General features: G+C 40.4%; 1 protein-coding gene and 1 pseudogene across 1 annotated transcript; both read left to right on the plus strand.

Annotated features, from left to right (window-relative positions):
* The first annotated feature begins 6,945 nt into the window (after positions 1-6,945).
* On the plus strand, positions 6,946-8,450 carry LOC104992381 (endogenous retrovirus group K member 9 Pol protein-like). The gene is made up of 2 exons (XM_010845238.1): positions 6,946-7,177; positions 7,636-8,450. Exons 1-2 carry the CDS (start codon positions 6,946-6,948, stop codon positions 8,448-8,450), a joined length of 1,047 nt encoding a protein of 348 aa, XP_010843540.1.
* Positions 8,451-11,105: 2,655 nt separating this feature from the next.
* Positions 11,106-12,913, plus strand: LOC104992311 (annotated as a pseudogene).
* Positions 12,914-18,287: the final 5,374 nt, after the last annotated feature.

The raw sequence follows: 18,287 nt of genomic DNA on the forward strand, positions 1-18,287 counted from the left end.
CTGTAACAAATGATCCAAACGTCTCAGTAACTTTCAACAATCACCTTTCTTTCTGGTTCACATCGCACATTGGCAGTTGTACAGAGCTGTGGCTTGGCTGCGCTTGGCTCCATCCTTCTTTTCACCCTAAAACTCAGGCTGAAGAAGTAGAGGAGAAAGAGTAAGAGACAACCATAAAGGCTCTAGAAGATTCTGATAGAACACAGAGTGTGTTTTTTTCTTCTCATAATCCATTGACCGCAGCAAGTCACGTGGCCAACCCCAATGTCAATGGGGCCAGGGCAGTCACGTGGCGGTGCTGGGTGGATGTTTAGCCTTCCTGCAGAGGAGGGGGTACATGGATAACCGGGGACAATAATACAATCTGCCGCAGTATCCTCAGGAAAAGGAATTATGTAAGGGAATTCAACACTCTATAAATGCTTAAAACTTTGGAACGTCCAGAGTAAAGTGGAAAATTTTTCAGAATATGAGGGAGGGAAAAGGGGAATGCCAGGAAGTATAAATATGAGACTTTCACGAGAAGACAAAAATATGTTCCACCGTGCAGGAAAAGTTAACTCACTGCTCGACCTTCTCAGGTTCCAGCAGAGACTCAGGGATGGGCGGCCAGGCTGGGAACGAGAGTGGGTGTGCTGGGCAGATGACTCCTCTGGATTCCCTCTCATCGCCTTTCTCTCTGAATTCCATCTGGGAAGGACGCCATAGGGTAGCACTCTGTTACTGACTCAGGGCCAAGGCCAGGCATTGTGAAGAGATTGGCATAAAGGTGCAGAAATTCTGGAGATGACTGTTTTATGTTTGGTTTGATGATAAGGTATTATGTTCAGTTAAATAATCTATACTACCAAGTCTTAACGTTTATCAAGATGCTAATTAATAGTTAGATCTTAAAACTTAAGTAGTAAACCAGAACTTGTATTACTTAGTATAATATTATAGGAAGGAAAGCTATTTATTCAGAAATTTGGTTTTTTTTTGAGCACGTATTATGTCCAAACACTATTCTAGGCACTGAGGATGCAGTCAACTTTCTACTTTAGGTGCTTGCTTTCTGGGGAAGAGTGCGTAAGGGTAGAGAGAGAGGTAAATATATACATGCATACATGTAAAATATATCAGGTGGTTACAGATGCTATAAAGAAAAAAGTGGCAGGGAGATGAAATGGGAATGGTTTTCAGGGAGGACCTCTTTAATAAAGTGATATATCAGTGGGGAGTTTTATAAACAGACAGCGTGATGTAGATGGCTACCTCGAGGCAAATATACAGTGGCTGTCAGCAAACACTACCCTAAGCCCAGACAAGCACCAGCAAGGAGGCCAGTGAACCGAGTAAGCAAGTCAGAGGGGCTGAGATACGGCCAGAGAAGCAGGCAGGAGCTAGGACCTGCAGGACCTTCAGATCTTGGTAGAGAGTTTGGATGGTGGTGTTAGAGCCTTTTAGAACTTGCTTTTTTTTAAACAGAGCAGTACTCTGGCCAAATCAAAGATACTGCCTTACTCACTGCCCTTCTGTCATAAGTGTATATAAGCGTCCTTGTGGTAGACCAAAGTAGCGAGCAGGGACGTAAGAATATAGTGCATATTGCACTTTAAAAACCAGTACTTTCAGTTTGCATTTAAACTTTTTATACCAGGATTCCCTGTAAATGCCATATGACAGGTAGATTTTGGTTTGATCAAAATGCCATTATTTTAGCTAAAAAAAAAAACCTAGGTTTATTTTTCTTTTTAAAAATAATTTAAAAAGGATCCTCATGACCCCTTCCCAATGAGTAGAAATAAGGCACTCTTTCAGATCATGTTCAATTGAATGAGGATGAGATGGAGCCAGAAGTGGTTGTCACATAAATAGAATTTATACCAACAGAGTTGTAAGCTTACTTCAATTGTTGAAATTAATTTGTTTTCAGACTTCAGAATCTGATTTTTGGAGTACAAGAAGCTTGATGGAAAAAGCAATTGAATGCAATCAGCCTGTCTTTATGTGCTTAGTTTAAAACTGTTTAGGCTGTCGTGTGTGATATGAATCAGAGAGACTCGGTAAACGTTCCTAAGAACACCTAGATGCTCACCTTCAGTGATGTGTAATTGCCTGCAAAATTCAGACTGAAACAAGCAAATTTAGAATAAAAGGGAACACTGAATCGTTGCATTTTCACATTTCTGAGGCTTTGGCCAGGTGATGGCTTCACTGGAGAGTCACGAGAGAGAAGAAAACAGGTCTTGGCAGATGGTCAGTTATTTGAGGTCAATGTAAGGTCGCTCATGTACAGGAATCGAGAAGCATTTTATTTATTTTCAGGGAAGTCACTAGTTTTACAGTGTTTTTCAACTTGGACATTATAATGGCAGTAACAGAGTGAAGAGAATACATCCCATCAGTTTATGAAAAATTATCATTCAAGTATTTGAAATGCCAGTAATATTTGATTGTGACTAACTTTATGGTATAAAATAGCTTTTCTGCAAATAAAGGCTAAAATAGGCTTGAAGACGTGAGAAAATGTGAAGATTTATAAAGAGAGCTTTAGTAATTAAAGCTGTGATACACTTTCTTAAATATTGACCTTCATATCACTAGCCTTAAATAGACAATCCAGAAACAGCATTCATTCTATGCTATAATTTGCAATATAATTAAGGTAGCATTCAAAAATCACCGAATCAGTGTCTAGTAAACTATGGAATACAAAATACACATTAAAAAAAAAAAAAAAAAAACACCAAGAGCTTTCCTACATAACAACATTTCCTAGAAAGGCAATTATCTGCATTTGGCAAATAATAACTTTGGCTCTGCCCTTCCAATAGCCAAATGTATTATTATGTTCATGGCATTGACTATAATTTTCTGCACAATCTTAAATAATAGTGGTGCTAGCCTGTCTTGTCCCATCTTCTAATGGAGATGTATCTAAGGTTGTTCTGTGGAGTGTGGTTTAAGATAGGATACTCTAACAAGCCAAGGGGACTTCCTGGTGGCTCAGATGGTAAAGAACTGCCTGGAGATGCAGGAGACCTGGGATCTCTGAGTTGGGAAGATCCCCTGGAGAAGGGAACACCAACTCATTCCAGTATTCTTGCCTGGACAAGACCATGGACAGAGGAGCCTGGCAAGCTGTAGTCCATGGGACTCCAAAGAGTCGGCCATGACTGAGCAACTAACACTTCCACTTTGACAACATGCCAAGGGAAAAATCCTTATATTCCTGGTTTGTGGTGGTGGTTTAGTTTCTTAGTCATGTCGAACCTCATCACCTTATGGTGGGCAGACCGCCAGGCTCCTCTATCCAAGTTTACCAACAGCTATAATTTTCTCTCCCTTCCATGAGAGAGGAGAGTCTTTGCTACATCCCCATAGTTTAGAAAGTGTCTGGTACAGGTGGGCACTCAATAAATGCTTGGTGAGTAAATGAGAAGTTATTAAGAGGATTGAGTCAAGAAGACATGTGATGTGTCTATAAAATTATCTGGAAAAAGTTTGAGATCTTAAGAATAATTTATCTAACAATATTGGAATTATATCAAAGTTGTATTAGAAAAAATATATCCATTTTCTTAAAAGTAAGTGAATATTTTGATAGTTTGTACAATTAAGTTGCCTTTAAAATGCATAAAGATCTTTAAACTGTTTTTTTTGGCTGTTCTGGGTCTTCACTGCTGCGCGGGGACTACTCTTTCCTGCTGTGTGTGGGCGTCTCGTTGTGGTGGCTTTTCTTGCTGCGAAGCACAGGCTCTGGGGCATGTGGGCTTCGGTCCTTGTAGCATTTGGGCCCAGCACTGGTTCTGTGCAGACCCTAGCGTATGCAGGCTTTAGTCCCTGTAGCATGCGGGCCCAGCACTGGCTCTGTGCAGGCTCTGGGGCGTGCAGGCTTCAGTAGCTGTGGTGCACCGGCTTAGTTGCTCCATGGCATGTGGTATCTCCCCAAACCAGGGATAGAACCCACGTCTCCTTAATTGGCAGGCAGATTCCCATCCACTGTAACCCCTGAGAAGTCCTAAACTGATCATTTTGAAAAATAAAGACAAAAAACCAACTTGTCTGATTTTTATCCCCTTCAAGAGAAAAATAACTTTCAAATTGCCTTAGGAAAACTATACTTACGTAGACTAATCTTCAAAGGCTTTGGTATTTTAATGAAAAAAGTTATATAGCACTAAGTTTTTGAAATGGTTAAAATGAGCTCCTTAAATTGGAGAAGGCAATGGCACCCCACTCCAGTACTCTTGCCTGGAAAATCCCACGGACGGAAGAGCCTGGTAGGCTGCAGTCCATGGGATCGCTGGGAGTCGGACACGACTGAGCGACTTCACTTTCACTTTTCACTTTCATGCATTGGAGAAGGAAATGGCAACCCACTCCAGTGTTCTTGCCTGGAGAATCCCAGGGACGGGGGAGCCTGATAGGCTGCAGTCTATGAGGTCGCACAGAGTTGGACACGACTGAAGTGACTTAGCAGCAGTAGCAGCAAACATTTAAATAGATGCCAAAGTGCATATTAAAGCATTAAATTATTTATTTCAAAATGTAACTCTTAGTTTTGCATTTAGTAAGAAAAGTATAGCATCTATTGAACTTAGCTAGTCATTCAACAAACATCTATGAGATTTTGTAAGGTTGAATAATATGAAAGTCTACTAGGAAGACACAAGCATTACAATGTAGCACAATAAGTTTTATAGGAAGAGTACTGAGAATATTTGCAGAGAGGTCTTTGGAGAATTGGAGTTCAAATAAAGCTGACATTTGGCTTGGATCTATACCAACCAGACAACAGGCATGGGGAAAGGACATAAAGACATCGCTACAGACTAACAAGTGCAAAGGCACTAAATCCTGAAAGTGCATGAAGAGTACAGACGGTGCTATGTGCCAGAGTATCTTCTGCTTCCAAAAGTACACGTTGCACATTTGGTTGAGGGTGTAGGATCTTGGGGCCTCCCTGGTGGCTCAGATGGTGAAGAATCTGCCTGCAATGCAGGAGACCTGGGTTCAATGACTTGAATTCAAATTTGATTCTGCCACTTATGAGCTGAGCAAACAACAAAGTCTAATTCTCAGTTCTTTTCCCTGTAAGATTGAGATAATACCAAACTTGCAGGGTTAGTTAGAAGATTTAAGGGCAGATGTAGAACCTAATTCACCTACAGTAAGACTGAGTAAGTGTTAGTGATCATTATATTGGTATATAGATAAATGTCAGTGACTTCTTATTAAAGTAATACCAAGTGGTGATTTGCTTATAGATTGCTGAGAATTATTTATCTCGTGGCTTTTGTTTTAGCTTAAAAAGCAGAGTAAGTCCTATGCTAGTGCTAATAATGAGCCACCTTTTCCATATAGAGTCCAAGGGTATCACAGTATCACTTCTTCCTGAACAACAGGAAAAAAAACCGTATACCTGTTACCTCAGATAATATCCATGTTAGAAAAAGATTTCTACCCCAGAATCAGTGGTTTATGCAACTGCCAGTAATAGAACTCTATAACTTTAAAATTCCAAAAGAACATCTTTTGTTGTTCAGTTGCTAAATCCTGTCTGACTTCCTGTGACTCCATGGACTGCAGCACACCAGGCTTCCCTGTCCTTCACAGTCTCCCAGAGCTTGTTCAAACTCACGTCCATCGAGTCAGTGATGCCATCCAACCATCTCATCCTCTGTCGTCCCCTTCTCCTCCTGCCCTCACTCTTTCCCAGCATCAGGGTCTTTTCCAATGAGTCAGCTTGTTAGGAAGCATAGTACAAAATAGCCGTATTAGGAGAAAGTCCGTGGGAAAATGGCGAAGGGCCAGAAGTACCCCGGCTTTGTGTACTGCGGACAGAAAAACATCTCCTGCCTTTGGTTATGCTCGGCGCCAAGATTTAATAATAAATAGGGATGTTACTTGAGAAAACAGGTTATGGGATAAGCACAGGAGTCACTTAGAACACACTGTCCTTGAAATGTTTTTACTGATTGTGTTAACCCCATATGCGCTCTGCTGGCCGTATACTCTAAGCTCTTTGTTCCTGCTTCTGTAAAGAGGCTTGACTGCAGAAATAAACCGGTCAGTCCTTGCAAGAGACTGTCCTAGTGTCATTCTTTCAGGTTCATCGCTTCCAAGTCCCGGGGAAAATTCCCAACAAGTGGCGCCCGAACAGCGACTTGAAAGGAAGGCTGAACAAAGCGACGAGCCCTGCAGAAAGAGGCAAGCAGGATGGGACAACATAGCAGTAAGATTCCTTTCATTTCTATAATGCATCATTTTTTGAAACAAAATGGTATGTTTCAAGAGATCAATTGAACGACTGCTATCATATTTTACTGGAACAATTTATGGTTCCCAGAAGAGGGGACACTCAATCTAGACATATAGAAAAGGGTTAAAAATAATGTTTTGCGAGCATATCGGCAAGGGTTACATGGTCACTCATATGGGCTATCATAGAACAAATTGAAGGGCATAACGTTGATTTGGAAGTAAAAACTATTCAATCTTTACATAAACATGAGCTTAAAGAACAAGATATGCAAGGTGCTTTGAAATATAAGAATGTTATGCTCAATCAGACACAATCCTTAGAAAAACAACTTAGAGACATATATATACAGGATGTGTCAAAACTGAAGCCACTTAGAACGGAGATCATTTCATTCAACAGACAGCCCAAATCTGAGGCTTTTCCTTCTGCTCTGCCTGTAACAGCAGTTGCTAACCTTGCTCGTACTAACCACTTCACTCCTCCTCCAGAGATGCCTGCTTGTGCTTTCACTTTCCCAATACAATTTGATCAACCCATCCAAGGTCAAAATTCTTGGGACGGTGTAGATTTTTGGCATGCTGTCTAACTTTAAGAAAGCCTGTACTCTGTATGGACCTACTTCTCCTTACTGTATGGAATTTCTCAGAGGATGGGCTGACCATTGGACGCCATATGATTTTTTTCAAGTAGCAAAGATGGCTTTAAATCCTCAACAGTTACTGCAATGGCAAATATGGGTTAATGATGAGGCCCAACAGCTGATGATTGACCAGCAACCTCATGGTAACCCTGCCAATTTAACTTATGGTATACTGACTGGAACAAAGACTATGGCCGATGTAATGGCGCAATTAGCTGAGATATTACATTTCATTAAAGAAACTGCCTGCAAGGCATGGGCAAAGGTTGATAGTGCTAACTCTGATGGTTCATTTGTTAAGATTATTCAAGGACATGAGGAGGAATATTCTCAATTTATAGGAAAATTAAATGATGCAATTGAAAAATCTATTAAGGATGTAACTTTACAAAATATTATTTTAAAACAACTTGTTTTTGAAAACGCTAATAAGGAATATCAATCCATGCTTAGACCAATTCAAGAGACTAACTCTCTTATGGAATATTCGAAAGCTTATAAGGATATCAGATCTAATTCCCATAGAGCAAAATTGGCGACATTGGAAACCTTTGATGTACAAAAAACTGCTAATGCCAAATGTTTTAACTGTGGGAAGCCCAACCATATGAAAAAACAATGCCACATACCAACACAGGCCAGAAAAAATAATACTACTTCTAATAAGAAGAAACCCCCAAGAGTATATCCAAGATGTAAAAAGGGGTACCACTGGCTGAATGAATGTCATTCTAAATTTGATAAGGATGGAAACACCTCGACCCCCGGTGCACAACAAAAACAACAGGGAAACTAATAAAGGGGCCGTCCTCTAGCCCCGCTACAAAAGGAGGACCTAGCGTTATGACGCTACAAGCAGCTACATCTAAGAGTGCTTGCATTGATATACCTAGTCCTTATAATATGGAACTAATAGAATTATACAACCCCCACAAAATTCCCACTGGATATTATGGCCCGATTCCACCCAGGACAATGGGACTAATTTGGGGACATAATAGCTGCACAATGAGAGGTTTAATGGTATTGATCGGTGTTATGGACAAAGATTATGAAGGGGAAATACATATTATGGTAAATGTTATGAAAATGGGAAATATATACTTACAAAAAGGGGAACATTTCGCACAATTATTACTTTTACCATATGTCAGACCAATGAAGGCATCTAATAAATTTCGGCAGGGAGGCTTTGGCAGTACCAACCTTACTGCTGCACTATCCACCTTATTAAAGGAACATCAGAAACCCATGCTTACTTTACGCATACAGAGAAAAAATTTCACAGGCATGTTAGATACCGGAGCTAACATTTCAATCATTAGAGCTACAGAATGGCCCCTTGATTGGGGTAAGGTTATGGCTCCTTCTAGACTATTAGGAATAAATAAAGCTAATGCCACACAAACTTTTGTTAACACATCCTATTTACAAATGTATGGCCCTAATCAAATTGTAGCTTATCTTAAACCATATATTACTAATATCCCAATCAATTTATGGGGACAGAATTTTCTCGAACAAACGAAAGCCACAATTTCTTTAAATGAACCTTTTTAATGGGGGCCACTGAGTTAACACTGCTACCCCTCGACTGGGAATCTAATATCCCAATATGGACACCTCAGTGGCCCCTAACTAAAGAAAAATTGGCAACTCTTATGCAATTAGTTAATGAACAATTACAAAAAGTTCATATAGAACCTTCATTTTCCCCATGGAATTCCCCTGTTTTTGTAATAAAAAAGAAATCAAGAAAATGGTGAATGTTGGTAGATTTAAGAAATGTTAATAATACCATGTTACCTCTGGGGCCCTTACAACCCGGATTGCCCTCCCCTTCTATGGTACCAAAAGGATGGTCTGTAATTATTATTGACTTACAAGACTGCTTTTTTACTATACCTCTGCACCCTAAAGATAGAAAATGTTTTGCCTTTTCAGTTCCTTCTTTCTATAAATCACATGGCTCCTGTTAAAAGATTTCAATGGAAGATGCTACCTCCGGGAATGATGAACTCTCCTACCATTTGCCAATATCTCATATCTGTTTTATTACAACCCATTAGAGATAAATATCCTACTACATTTATAATTCATTACATGGATGATATACTTCTGTCTATGGAATCTGAACTCTATTTGCAACAATTATACAATGAAATTACTACTACTCTTCAAAATCATGGCCTGCTTGTTGCGCCAGATAAAATTCAATGGAAAGCACCCTTTAATTATTTAGGACATGTTATGGAAGAATCTAAAATCAAACCTCAAAAAAATCAAATTGCTATGCAGTCTCTACACACGTTAAATGATTTTCAAAAATTGCTAGGAGGTATTAATTGGCTACAGCCATCTGTCAGCATCCCCACCTATGCCTTACAAAATCTATTTAAAATTTTAGAGGGATCCCCTGACCGTAATAGCCCTAGGCAACTAAAAAAAGAGGCCAAAGAAGAACTGGCCTTAATGGAAACACATTCAACAATCATCTTCAACTCAGCTAGATTATGATCAACCAGTTTCTTTATATATATTCCCCACTGAACATTCGCCTGCTGCAATTATAGCTCAGCATAGCCCAATAGAATGGGTATATTTACACACTAAACAGTCTAAAAAAATTGTATCATATATTGAAAAAATAGGGCAATTAATTATGTCAGGAAAAAGCCATATACAAACTTTGACTGGCTTTAATCCATATGCAATACACGTCCCCTTGACAAAAAAGGTTGCAAATTGCCTTACAATATAACTTGACCATGCAAATGGCATTAAATGATTTTCAAAATGTTATCTCATTTCATTTGCCGAAAGAAAAATTATGGGACTTTCTACAATGTACTAAATTCATTATAACTAATATCATTGCATCCCAGCCTATTTCCAATGCACCCACCTATTTCATTGATGGCAACAAAAAAGGCCTGACAGGGATTGTCAGCCCTGATATCAAAGAGAAATTACCCACTACCTATTCTTCAGTACAAAGAGTTGAGTTGTATGCTTTATATGCTCTTTTATCACTTCAACCATTATCCTTCAACGTATATACTGATTCCAAATACCTTGCTTCCCTTTTTCCTGATTTTGTTACTGCCTTTTTATACAACCTAGATGAAGAATTATATACTCCCTTTTCACAGACTCGAGCTTTAATTCGCTCACGTACGGAACCTTTCTTTATTGCACATATACGTGCTCACTCAGGTTTACCTGGCCCTCTGGTCGCAGGAAATGATGCCCTTGACGGGCTCATAGCTCCCATTTTTACGTCTGCCAATGATGAACATGCTAATCTTCATACCAACGCCAACAGATTGCACTCTAAATACCATATTCCTCTCACTAAAACACGGCATATTATTAAAACCTATGATGTCTGCACCCCTCTGCATTTACGGACTACAATTTAAAGAATTAATCCCTGGGGGCAACAACCTAATTCCCTTTGGCAATCTGACTTCACTCACTGCTCCTTAGGAAAATTTTGTTTACTTTTTGTCTCAATAGATACATTTTCCAACTTTATCTGGACAGTACCTGTCTCTTCAGAATCCAGTTAACACACCATTTTCGCACTCTTACTCACCTTCCCCATTATGGGGATTCCTTCTGTCTTGAAAACAGACAATGGACCTACATTCACCTCGCATTCGTTTCGTTCATTTTTATCAGAATGGAACATAACACACATTACAGGAATACCCTATAATCCTCAGGATCAAGCCATTATTGAAAGAGCCCACCGCACCCTAAAAACTCATGTATTAAAACAGAAAGGGGGAATATGGAAGAGGAGATACACTTCTTATCCCATGAACCCTGAATTACTATTATCTTTAACTCTTTATTCCCTAAATTTTTTAAACTTAACAAAAAATAATTCTAATACTCGTGCAGATAGACATTTTGCAGAAGACAAAAACAGCAAATTAGAAATCAATACACCAATATGATATAAGCAATTTAATCAATGGCTACCAGGAATCTTACGACTCCTAGGCAAGGGTTATGGTCTTGTCATTGCAGATGGAGAGGAAATCTGGGTTCCCCTTCGCCATGTCCATTACCAAGAGGGGCCCCAAGACCGGACTCCCTTGGGAAGTGACGAAGTTGACGAAAAGGGTCTCGTCAATGACCTTGGAGGAGCCAATGAGGAAACGCCACCGTCTGAATCCTTACCCAACATGGGCTCAAGTGAAAAACATGACTCGTCAGGCTGAGCAGACACTGAAGAACACTGGAACTCCTATGACTCCAGAGAAGCTGTTTCTGGCAATGTTAGCTGTTCTTTCCTGTTCCTCTGGGGTAAATGCAAAATATGTTTATTGGGCATACATACCCAACCCACCACTTCTCCCCATAGTGGATTGGGTAGATGAAGCCCCTGTGATCTTTACCAATGATAGCATGCATTTTCCAAGTCCCTCGTCCATAAAGCGACCAATCCATGAAGAAGGTGAGGGAAAGCCAATCGATATTTCTGTGGGATTCAAAACCTTGCCTATCTGTTTTGGATCTCATCCCCTTTGCATGACTATCTTCCCACAGTGGTGGGCATACTCTGCCAACAATGGGACTACTTTACATCTGGGAATGTTTGCTGTGGCATCTTTGTTACTTAATGGCTCCAAGCGACATTATCCAGGCCAGATAGCCAACTATTCGAACTCACTTTTTCAACCAGAGGAACCTACATGTCATACTGTATCTTGGAAAAGAAAACAGGAGATACAACCGTTACATTGGTCTGATTGTTGAGGCCAATTTGGGAAAGTTTCTATAATTCAGCAAAATCATACTAATCATACACTTATATTTGTTGACTGGGGACCTCACGGGTTGTTTGTGAACTGTTCTCAAGAGCAGGAGGAACATCATAACTGCTCCTGGTTTAATAGATCAAGCATTGGAGGCTTTCATAAATCTAAGACAAGTTTCTGGACTGATAAGGACATATTGCTGAATTGGTATAATGGGGGCTTATCACCCTCATGACCCAGGATTGTCATCCCCATTGTAGGGCCAGAACAATGGCACATTTGGAAAATTCCAGTAGCTTTAGAGCACTTTGTTAATGTTTATGGGACTATGGGTGTGTTTCGTCCTTCTAATTATACCTTCCTATACAATAGTACTGGCTATATTCAATCATGTATTCACCTTCCGTACTTATTTATTGTAGGGCATTTTGATATCGACTTATTGGCCAAGATTGTCAATTGTACTGCATGTGCGTTGTATAGCTGCCTTAATCACACCATTTCATATCACAATGCTAGCATTGCACTAGTTAAACAAAAATCTGAGTTATGGCTTCCCGTAAACTTAACTGAACCTTGGACTGATTCTGTATTTCTTTCTGTATTGTTGAAAACTGGGCTTAGGCGATCTAAGCACATCATTGGGTGGATTATTGCAGGCATCTTAAGCCTTATCTCCATTGTGACTGTAGGAACTTTGTCTGTATGGCTTTACATAATTCTATACAAAATCATGATTTTATCACTGCTTGGCACAAAGACTCTCATGATCTGTGGACTCGACAAGCTCAAATTACAAACACGAATTAATGAGTTACAAACTATGTTTATCCACTTAGGAGATCAAGTGCAGCAACTGACTTTCCAAACACGTATACGCTGTCATTGGAATTTTACTTCTTTTTGTCTGACTAACATGCCCTATAATAGCACTGAATATCCTTGGGATAAAGTTAAAGCGCATTTGCAGGATCTCACAGATGACTCAAGTTTAGACATCAATTTGTTGAAACAACAAGTTGCTAATTTTCAAGTTAGGGTACCTAAAGAATTATATAGCACTCAATTCTATGATACCTTAACCAAAACCCTATCGTCTCTAGACCCTAGAGCTTGGTTTTCAGGAAGCAATATTTTTATATATGTATTAATCACCCTGCTCTTTTTGTCATTGCTTGTAGGATACAGAAGTCTCTACTTAAGACTCCATGCTTCCCACAATGGAGTCCAACTAGCAGCCGCTATGCTTAAATTAAAAACAAAAGGAGGATATGTTAGGAAGCATAGTACAAAATAGCCATATTAGGAGAAAGTCCTTGGGAAAATGGTGATGGGCTAGAAGTACCCTGGCTTTGTGTACTGTGGACAGAAAAACATCTCCTGCCTTTGGTTATGCTCGGCGCCAAGATTTAATAATAAATAGGGATGTTACTTGAGAAAACAGGTTATGGGATAAGCACAGGAGTCACTTAGAACACACTGTCCTTGAAATGTTTTTACTGATTAGGTGTTAACCCCATATGCGCTCTGCTGGCCATATACTCTAAGCTCTTTGTTCCTGCTTCTATAAAAAGGCTTGACTGCAGAAATAAACTTGTCAGTCCTTGCAAGAGACTGTCCTAGTGTCATTCTTTCAGGTTCATCGCTTCCAAGTCCCAGGGAGAAAATCCCCAACACACCTCTTTGCATCAGATGGCCGAAGTATTGGAGTTTCAGCTTCAGTCCTTCCAATGAATATTCAGGACTGATTTCCCTTAGGATGGACTGGTTGGATCTTCTTGCAGACCAAGGGACTCTCAAGAATGTTCTCCAGCACCACAGTTCAAAGGCATCAATTCTTTGGTGCTCAGCCTTCTTTATGGCCCAACTCTCACATCTGTACATGACTACTGGAAAACCATAGCTTTAACTAAATGGACCTTTGTTGGCAAAGTGGTGTCTCTGCTTTTCAATATGCTTTGTAGGTTTGTCATAGCTTTTCTTTCAAGGAGCAAGCATCTTTTAATTTCATGACTATCTATTATGTGGTAAATTGCCATAAAGTATAACACATCTTTGAATTCATGCATGTGCCTGTGGATTTACAAGTATTTTAAAATCATGTGCACAACTGTCCCTTGAAAGAGTAAATTGTATTTATATATCTATTTCTTTAGGTCTGTGTTTTGCTTGACTTTCTGGGACAGCCAGGTAGAGATGTTCTGCTGATAACTGGAGACAGATACATGTCAGGAACCATAGAAAGAGATCAAGGAAAGATAAAATTTGAGACTCATCTCATCATATATCTGCTCATTGAAGGCAATGGATGAGACCCCATGGAGAGTCTGTGGAATGAGAAGAGAAGAAAGCCAAAGAGAGAACCCTGCAGGCCTGTGATATCCAGGGGCAGGTAATTAAAAGACGAAGGATGAAACATATCAAGGAGAAACAGATGCAAGAGAGCAGATGTTGATCGAAACGGTATCTCATTTTACACTTTGCTTTTGTTTTGGGTTAAGTTTAAATGGCCTGCTGCTGCCGCTGCTGCTAAGTCACTTCAGTTGTGTCCAACTCTGTGTGACCCCATAGACGGCAGCCCACCAGGCTCCCCCATCCCTGGGATTCTCCAGGCAAGAACACTGGAGTGGGTTGCCATTTCCTTCTCCAATGCGTGAAAGTAAAAAGTGAAAGTGAAGTCGCTCAGTCGTGTCTGACTCTTAGCGACCCCATGGACTGCAGCCTACCAGGCTCCTCCGTCCATGGGATTTTCCAGGCAAGAGTGCTGGAATACGGTGCCATTGCCTTCTATGTTAAATGGCCTGAGTGATTTCAATTTAACATTTAAGAAAATTTAACCTTTCACATTTAAAGTTACACTGACCTTGGTATCTGATTAAACTGAATTAACCTAAAGAGATACCCAGTTGCTAGAGAGCAAAAAATAAGGATCTCTGAACTGAAATCTAGCTCTCATTGTGAAACTGACCTTTCAAAAGAGATTAAGTTTTTTCTCCAGATTTAGGTCCAGGAATGGGGTCGCAGGATCATATGGAAGCTCTATTTTTAGTTTTTTAAGGAACCTCCACCTGGGTTCGATCCCTGGGTTGGGAAGATCCCCTGGAGAAGGGCAAAGATACCCACTCCAGTATTCTGGCCTGGAGAACTCCATGGGCTATACACTCCATGTGGTCGCAAAGAGTGGGACACAACTGAGAGACTTTCACTTTCACACTGTCCTTCATAATGACCGTGCCAATTTCCATTCCTGCCAACAGAGTAGGAGGGGTCCCTCCTCCTCCACCCTTTCCAGCACTTGTTGTGGATTTTCGATAGCTATTTCTTGTTGTGGATTTTTGATAGCTATTTCTTGTTGTGGATTTTTGATAGCTATTTCTTGTTGTGGATTTTTGATAGCTATTTTGACTGGTGTGAGGTGATATCTCATTGTAGTTTTGACTTGCAGTTGTCTAATAATTAGCGATGTTGAAAATCTTTTCACGTGCCTCTTGCCCATCAGTATGTCTTTCTTGGAGAAATGTCTATTTAGGTCCTCTGACCATTTTTTGATTGGGTTGTTTTGTTTTGATGATATTAAGCTGCATGAGCTGTTTCTTAATTTTGGAGACTAATCCCTTGTTAGTCACATCATTTGCAAATATTTTCTCCCATTCTGTGGGTTGTCTTTTCATTTTGTTTATAGTTTCTTTGCTGCGCAAAAGCTTTTGAGTTTAATTAGGTTCCATTTGTTTTTATTTCCCCTTCTCTGGGAGACTGATGGAAAAAGATATTGCTGTGATTTATGTCAGAGAGAGTTCTGCCAAAGTTCTCCTCTGAGAATTTTATAGTGTCCGGTCTCACATTTAGGTCTCTTTAACCTGTTTGGGTTTATTTTTGTGTGGTCCAAAAGGATATATGCAACCTCAGTGTTCAGTGCAGCACTGTGTACAAGAGCCAAGACATGCAAGCAACCTAAATGTCCACAGAGGAATGGATAAAAAAGATGTGGTACGTATACACAAGGGAATATTACCCAGCCATTAAAAAGAATGAAATAATGCCATTTACATCAATATGGATGGACCTAAAATGAGAGTAGGAGGATGAGGTGGTTGGATGCCATCACTGAGTCAACAGACATGAGTTTGAGCAAATGCCAGGAGATAGTGAAGGACAAGGAAGTCTGGCATGCTGCAGTCCATGGGGTCACAAAGAGTGACTGTGACTGAGTAATTGAAGAACAACTGAAATCTGAATAAATTGTGGAGTTAATAGTAATATTCCAATATAGGTTCCTTCTTTGTGTCATATGAGCCATCGTTCAGTTTAGTCGCTCAGCTGTGACCGACTCTTTGTGACCCCATGGACTGCAGCACGCCAGGCTTCCCTGTCCATCACCAACTCCTGGAGCTTGCTCAAACTCATGTCCATTGAGTTTGTGATGCTATCTAACCATTTCATCCTCTGTCGTCCCCTTCTCCTCCTGCCTTCAATCTTTCCCAGCATCAGGGTATTTTCCAATGAGTCAGTTCTTCACATCAGGTGGCCAAAGTATTAGAGTTTCAGCTTCAGTGTAAGTCCCTCCAATGAATATTCAGGACTGATTTCTTTTAGGATTGACTGGTTTGATCCTGCAGTCCAAGGGATCTAGTTTCCCTACCAGCTATTGAACCAGGGTGCCCTGCATTAGGAGTATGCAATCTTAGCCACTGGACTGCCAGGGAAGTTCCCATATGAGCCATAGTAACGTCATTAACAGCAGGGGAACCTGAGTGAAGAGGATACAGGAACTCTCTGTATTATCTTTGTAACTTTTCCATGAATCTGAATATATCCTAAGGAAAGACTGAAGGTGAGAGGAGAAGGAGATGACAGAGGATGAGATGGTTGGATGGCATCACCAACTCAATGGACATGAGTTTGAGTAAACTCTGGGAGTTGGTGATGGACAGGGAGGCCTGGTGCGCAGCAGTCCATGGGGTCACAAAGAATCAGACATGACTGAGTGACTGAACTGAACTGAGTGTTTAGAAAATCTGTCTAATGTGGAACAAGGGTTGAGAATCAGTTATAGAGAAACCACTTACATTGCACCAGAAAAAAAAAAAAAGTGCCCCATGAAATACTGAGTCCAACTGCCAATTCCAGCATACACAGTCCTAAAAACCTGAACCCTAGAAGCAATGGGCTTCTGCTTTGGAACAGGTTACATTTCTAGAGGCACTTCCAGGGAAACAAAAATGGAGTAATTGCAATAAACATAACTGGAATAATCACAGTTCTGATAATTAATTGCCTCTAAGATACAGAAATTCAAGAAACACTGCTTAGTAAAGGAGAAAAAAACTACCCACAACCCATTTCTGAGTTTAGAAAGGTGTCATTTTGATATATATGAAAGGTATATATATCTGGATTCAATATAATGTCATTGTGGTACCCTCATGCTTTGAGAAAATTATCATTTATCTTTGCTAAAAGCTGTTGTCAGTTTGCTTTTATCTCTAAAGGAGATTTAGATCTGGTCAGAAAGTTCTTCAATATTGAGTTACCATTTCTTCTCCTGCCTCACCATTGTGGTAGGAAGAAGGCAAGGAAAAAAGATCCCCTGGCCCTACATAATGAAGTTAACCTGGATTTAGCTTGGTCTCATGCCTCTTTTCCTAATCATTAAAGATATTTGTCATCTGTGTAAATCTCTAGAGGAAAGTTAGAACTGTATAAAGAAATCATTGTGCACAAGTAAACATTTGACAAACAAGTGCTTGGAGATGGCATTTCTAAAAGCTCCTTAAAAAATTTATTTTTTGCATACATTATTTTGTTTAGTAAAAATATCTGATTTATAAATCCAGAACCCCAAGGCATCTTCAAATTAACAAATGGTATTTGCAGTTTGTAATGATCCAGATAACAATCCAGCTCCTTAACTCCATGTGACAGCACATTAATAATTTCTCTGAGCCCATCTCAGTTTCTCATCTGTAAAATGAAAGATTTGAGAATACATTGAGAATAAGCAGTTCTTCTCCTTTTCGGAGAAGGCAACGGCACCCCACTCCAGTACTCTTGCCTGAAAAATCCCACGGACGGAGGAGCCTTGTAGCTGCAGTCCATGGGGTCGCGAAGAGTCGGACACGACTGCGCGACTTCACTTTCACTTTTCGCTTTCATGCATTGAAGGAAATGGCAACCCACTCCAGTGTTCTTGCTTGGAGAATCCCAGGGACGGGGGAGCCTGGTGGGCTGCTGTCTATGGGGTCGCACAGAGTCGGACACGACTGAAGCGACTTAGCAGCAGCAGCAGCAATGTACCTTTTCATTGGGACACAAGAGACTCGGCGAGGACTTAAAGAAACAGACTGGAGTGTTTGCGGATTTAGGGCTTAGAGTTCTGGTGGGCGGGATAGTGCTGAAGAAAGGTGTTCCCTGTGTTTCTGAAGTCGGAGGGGTAAGTGACAGGGGTATAGGAATTACTGAAGTGGAGGAGCAGGACAGCTACTGCTGGAGGATCAGTTCCCGGGACGTTTCTGGCACTGGCGGAGGACGCGCGTTAGGTTGCTAAGCAACCGGGGGTCCTCGGGGCGGGTGGAGGACCCCAGTAGAGGTGTCTCAGTCAATGCCTGCCCGTTTGGGCGCGGTACCG

This window comes from Bison bison, unplaced genomic scaffold (genome assembly GCF_000754665.1).
Source record: "Bison bison bison isolate TAMUID 2011002044 unplaced genomic scaffold, Bison_UMD1.0 scf7180017864213, whole genome shotgun sequence".
NCBI lineage: Eukaryota > Metazoa > Chordata > Mammalia > Artiodactyla > Bovidae > Bison > Bison bison.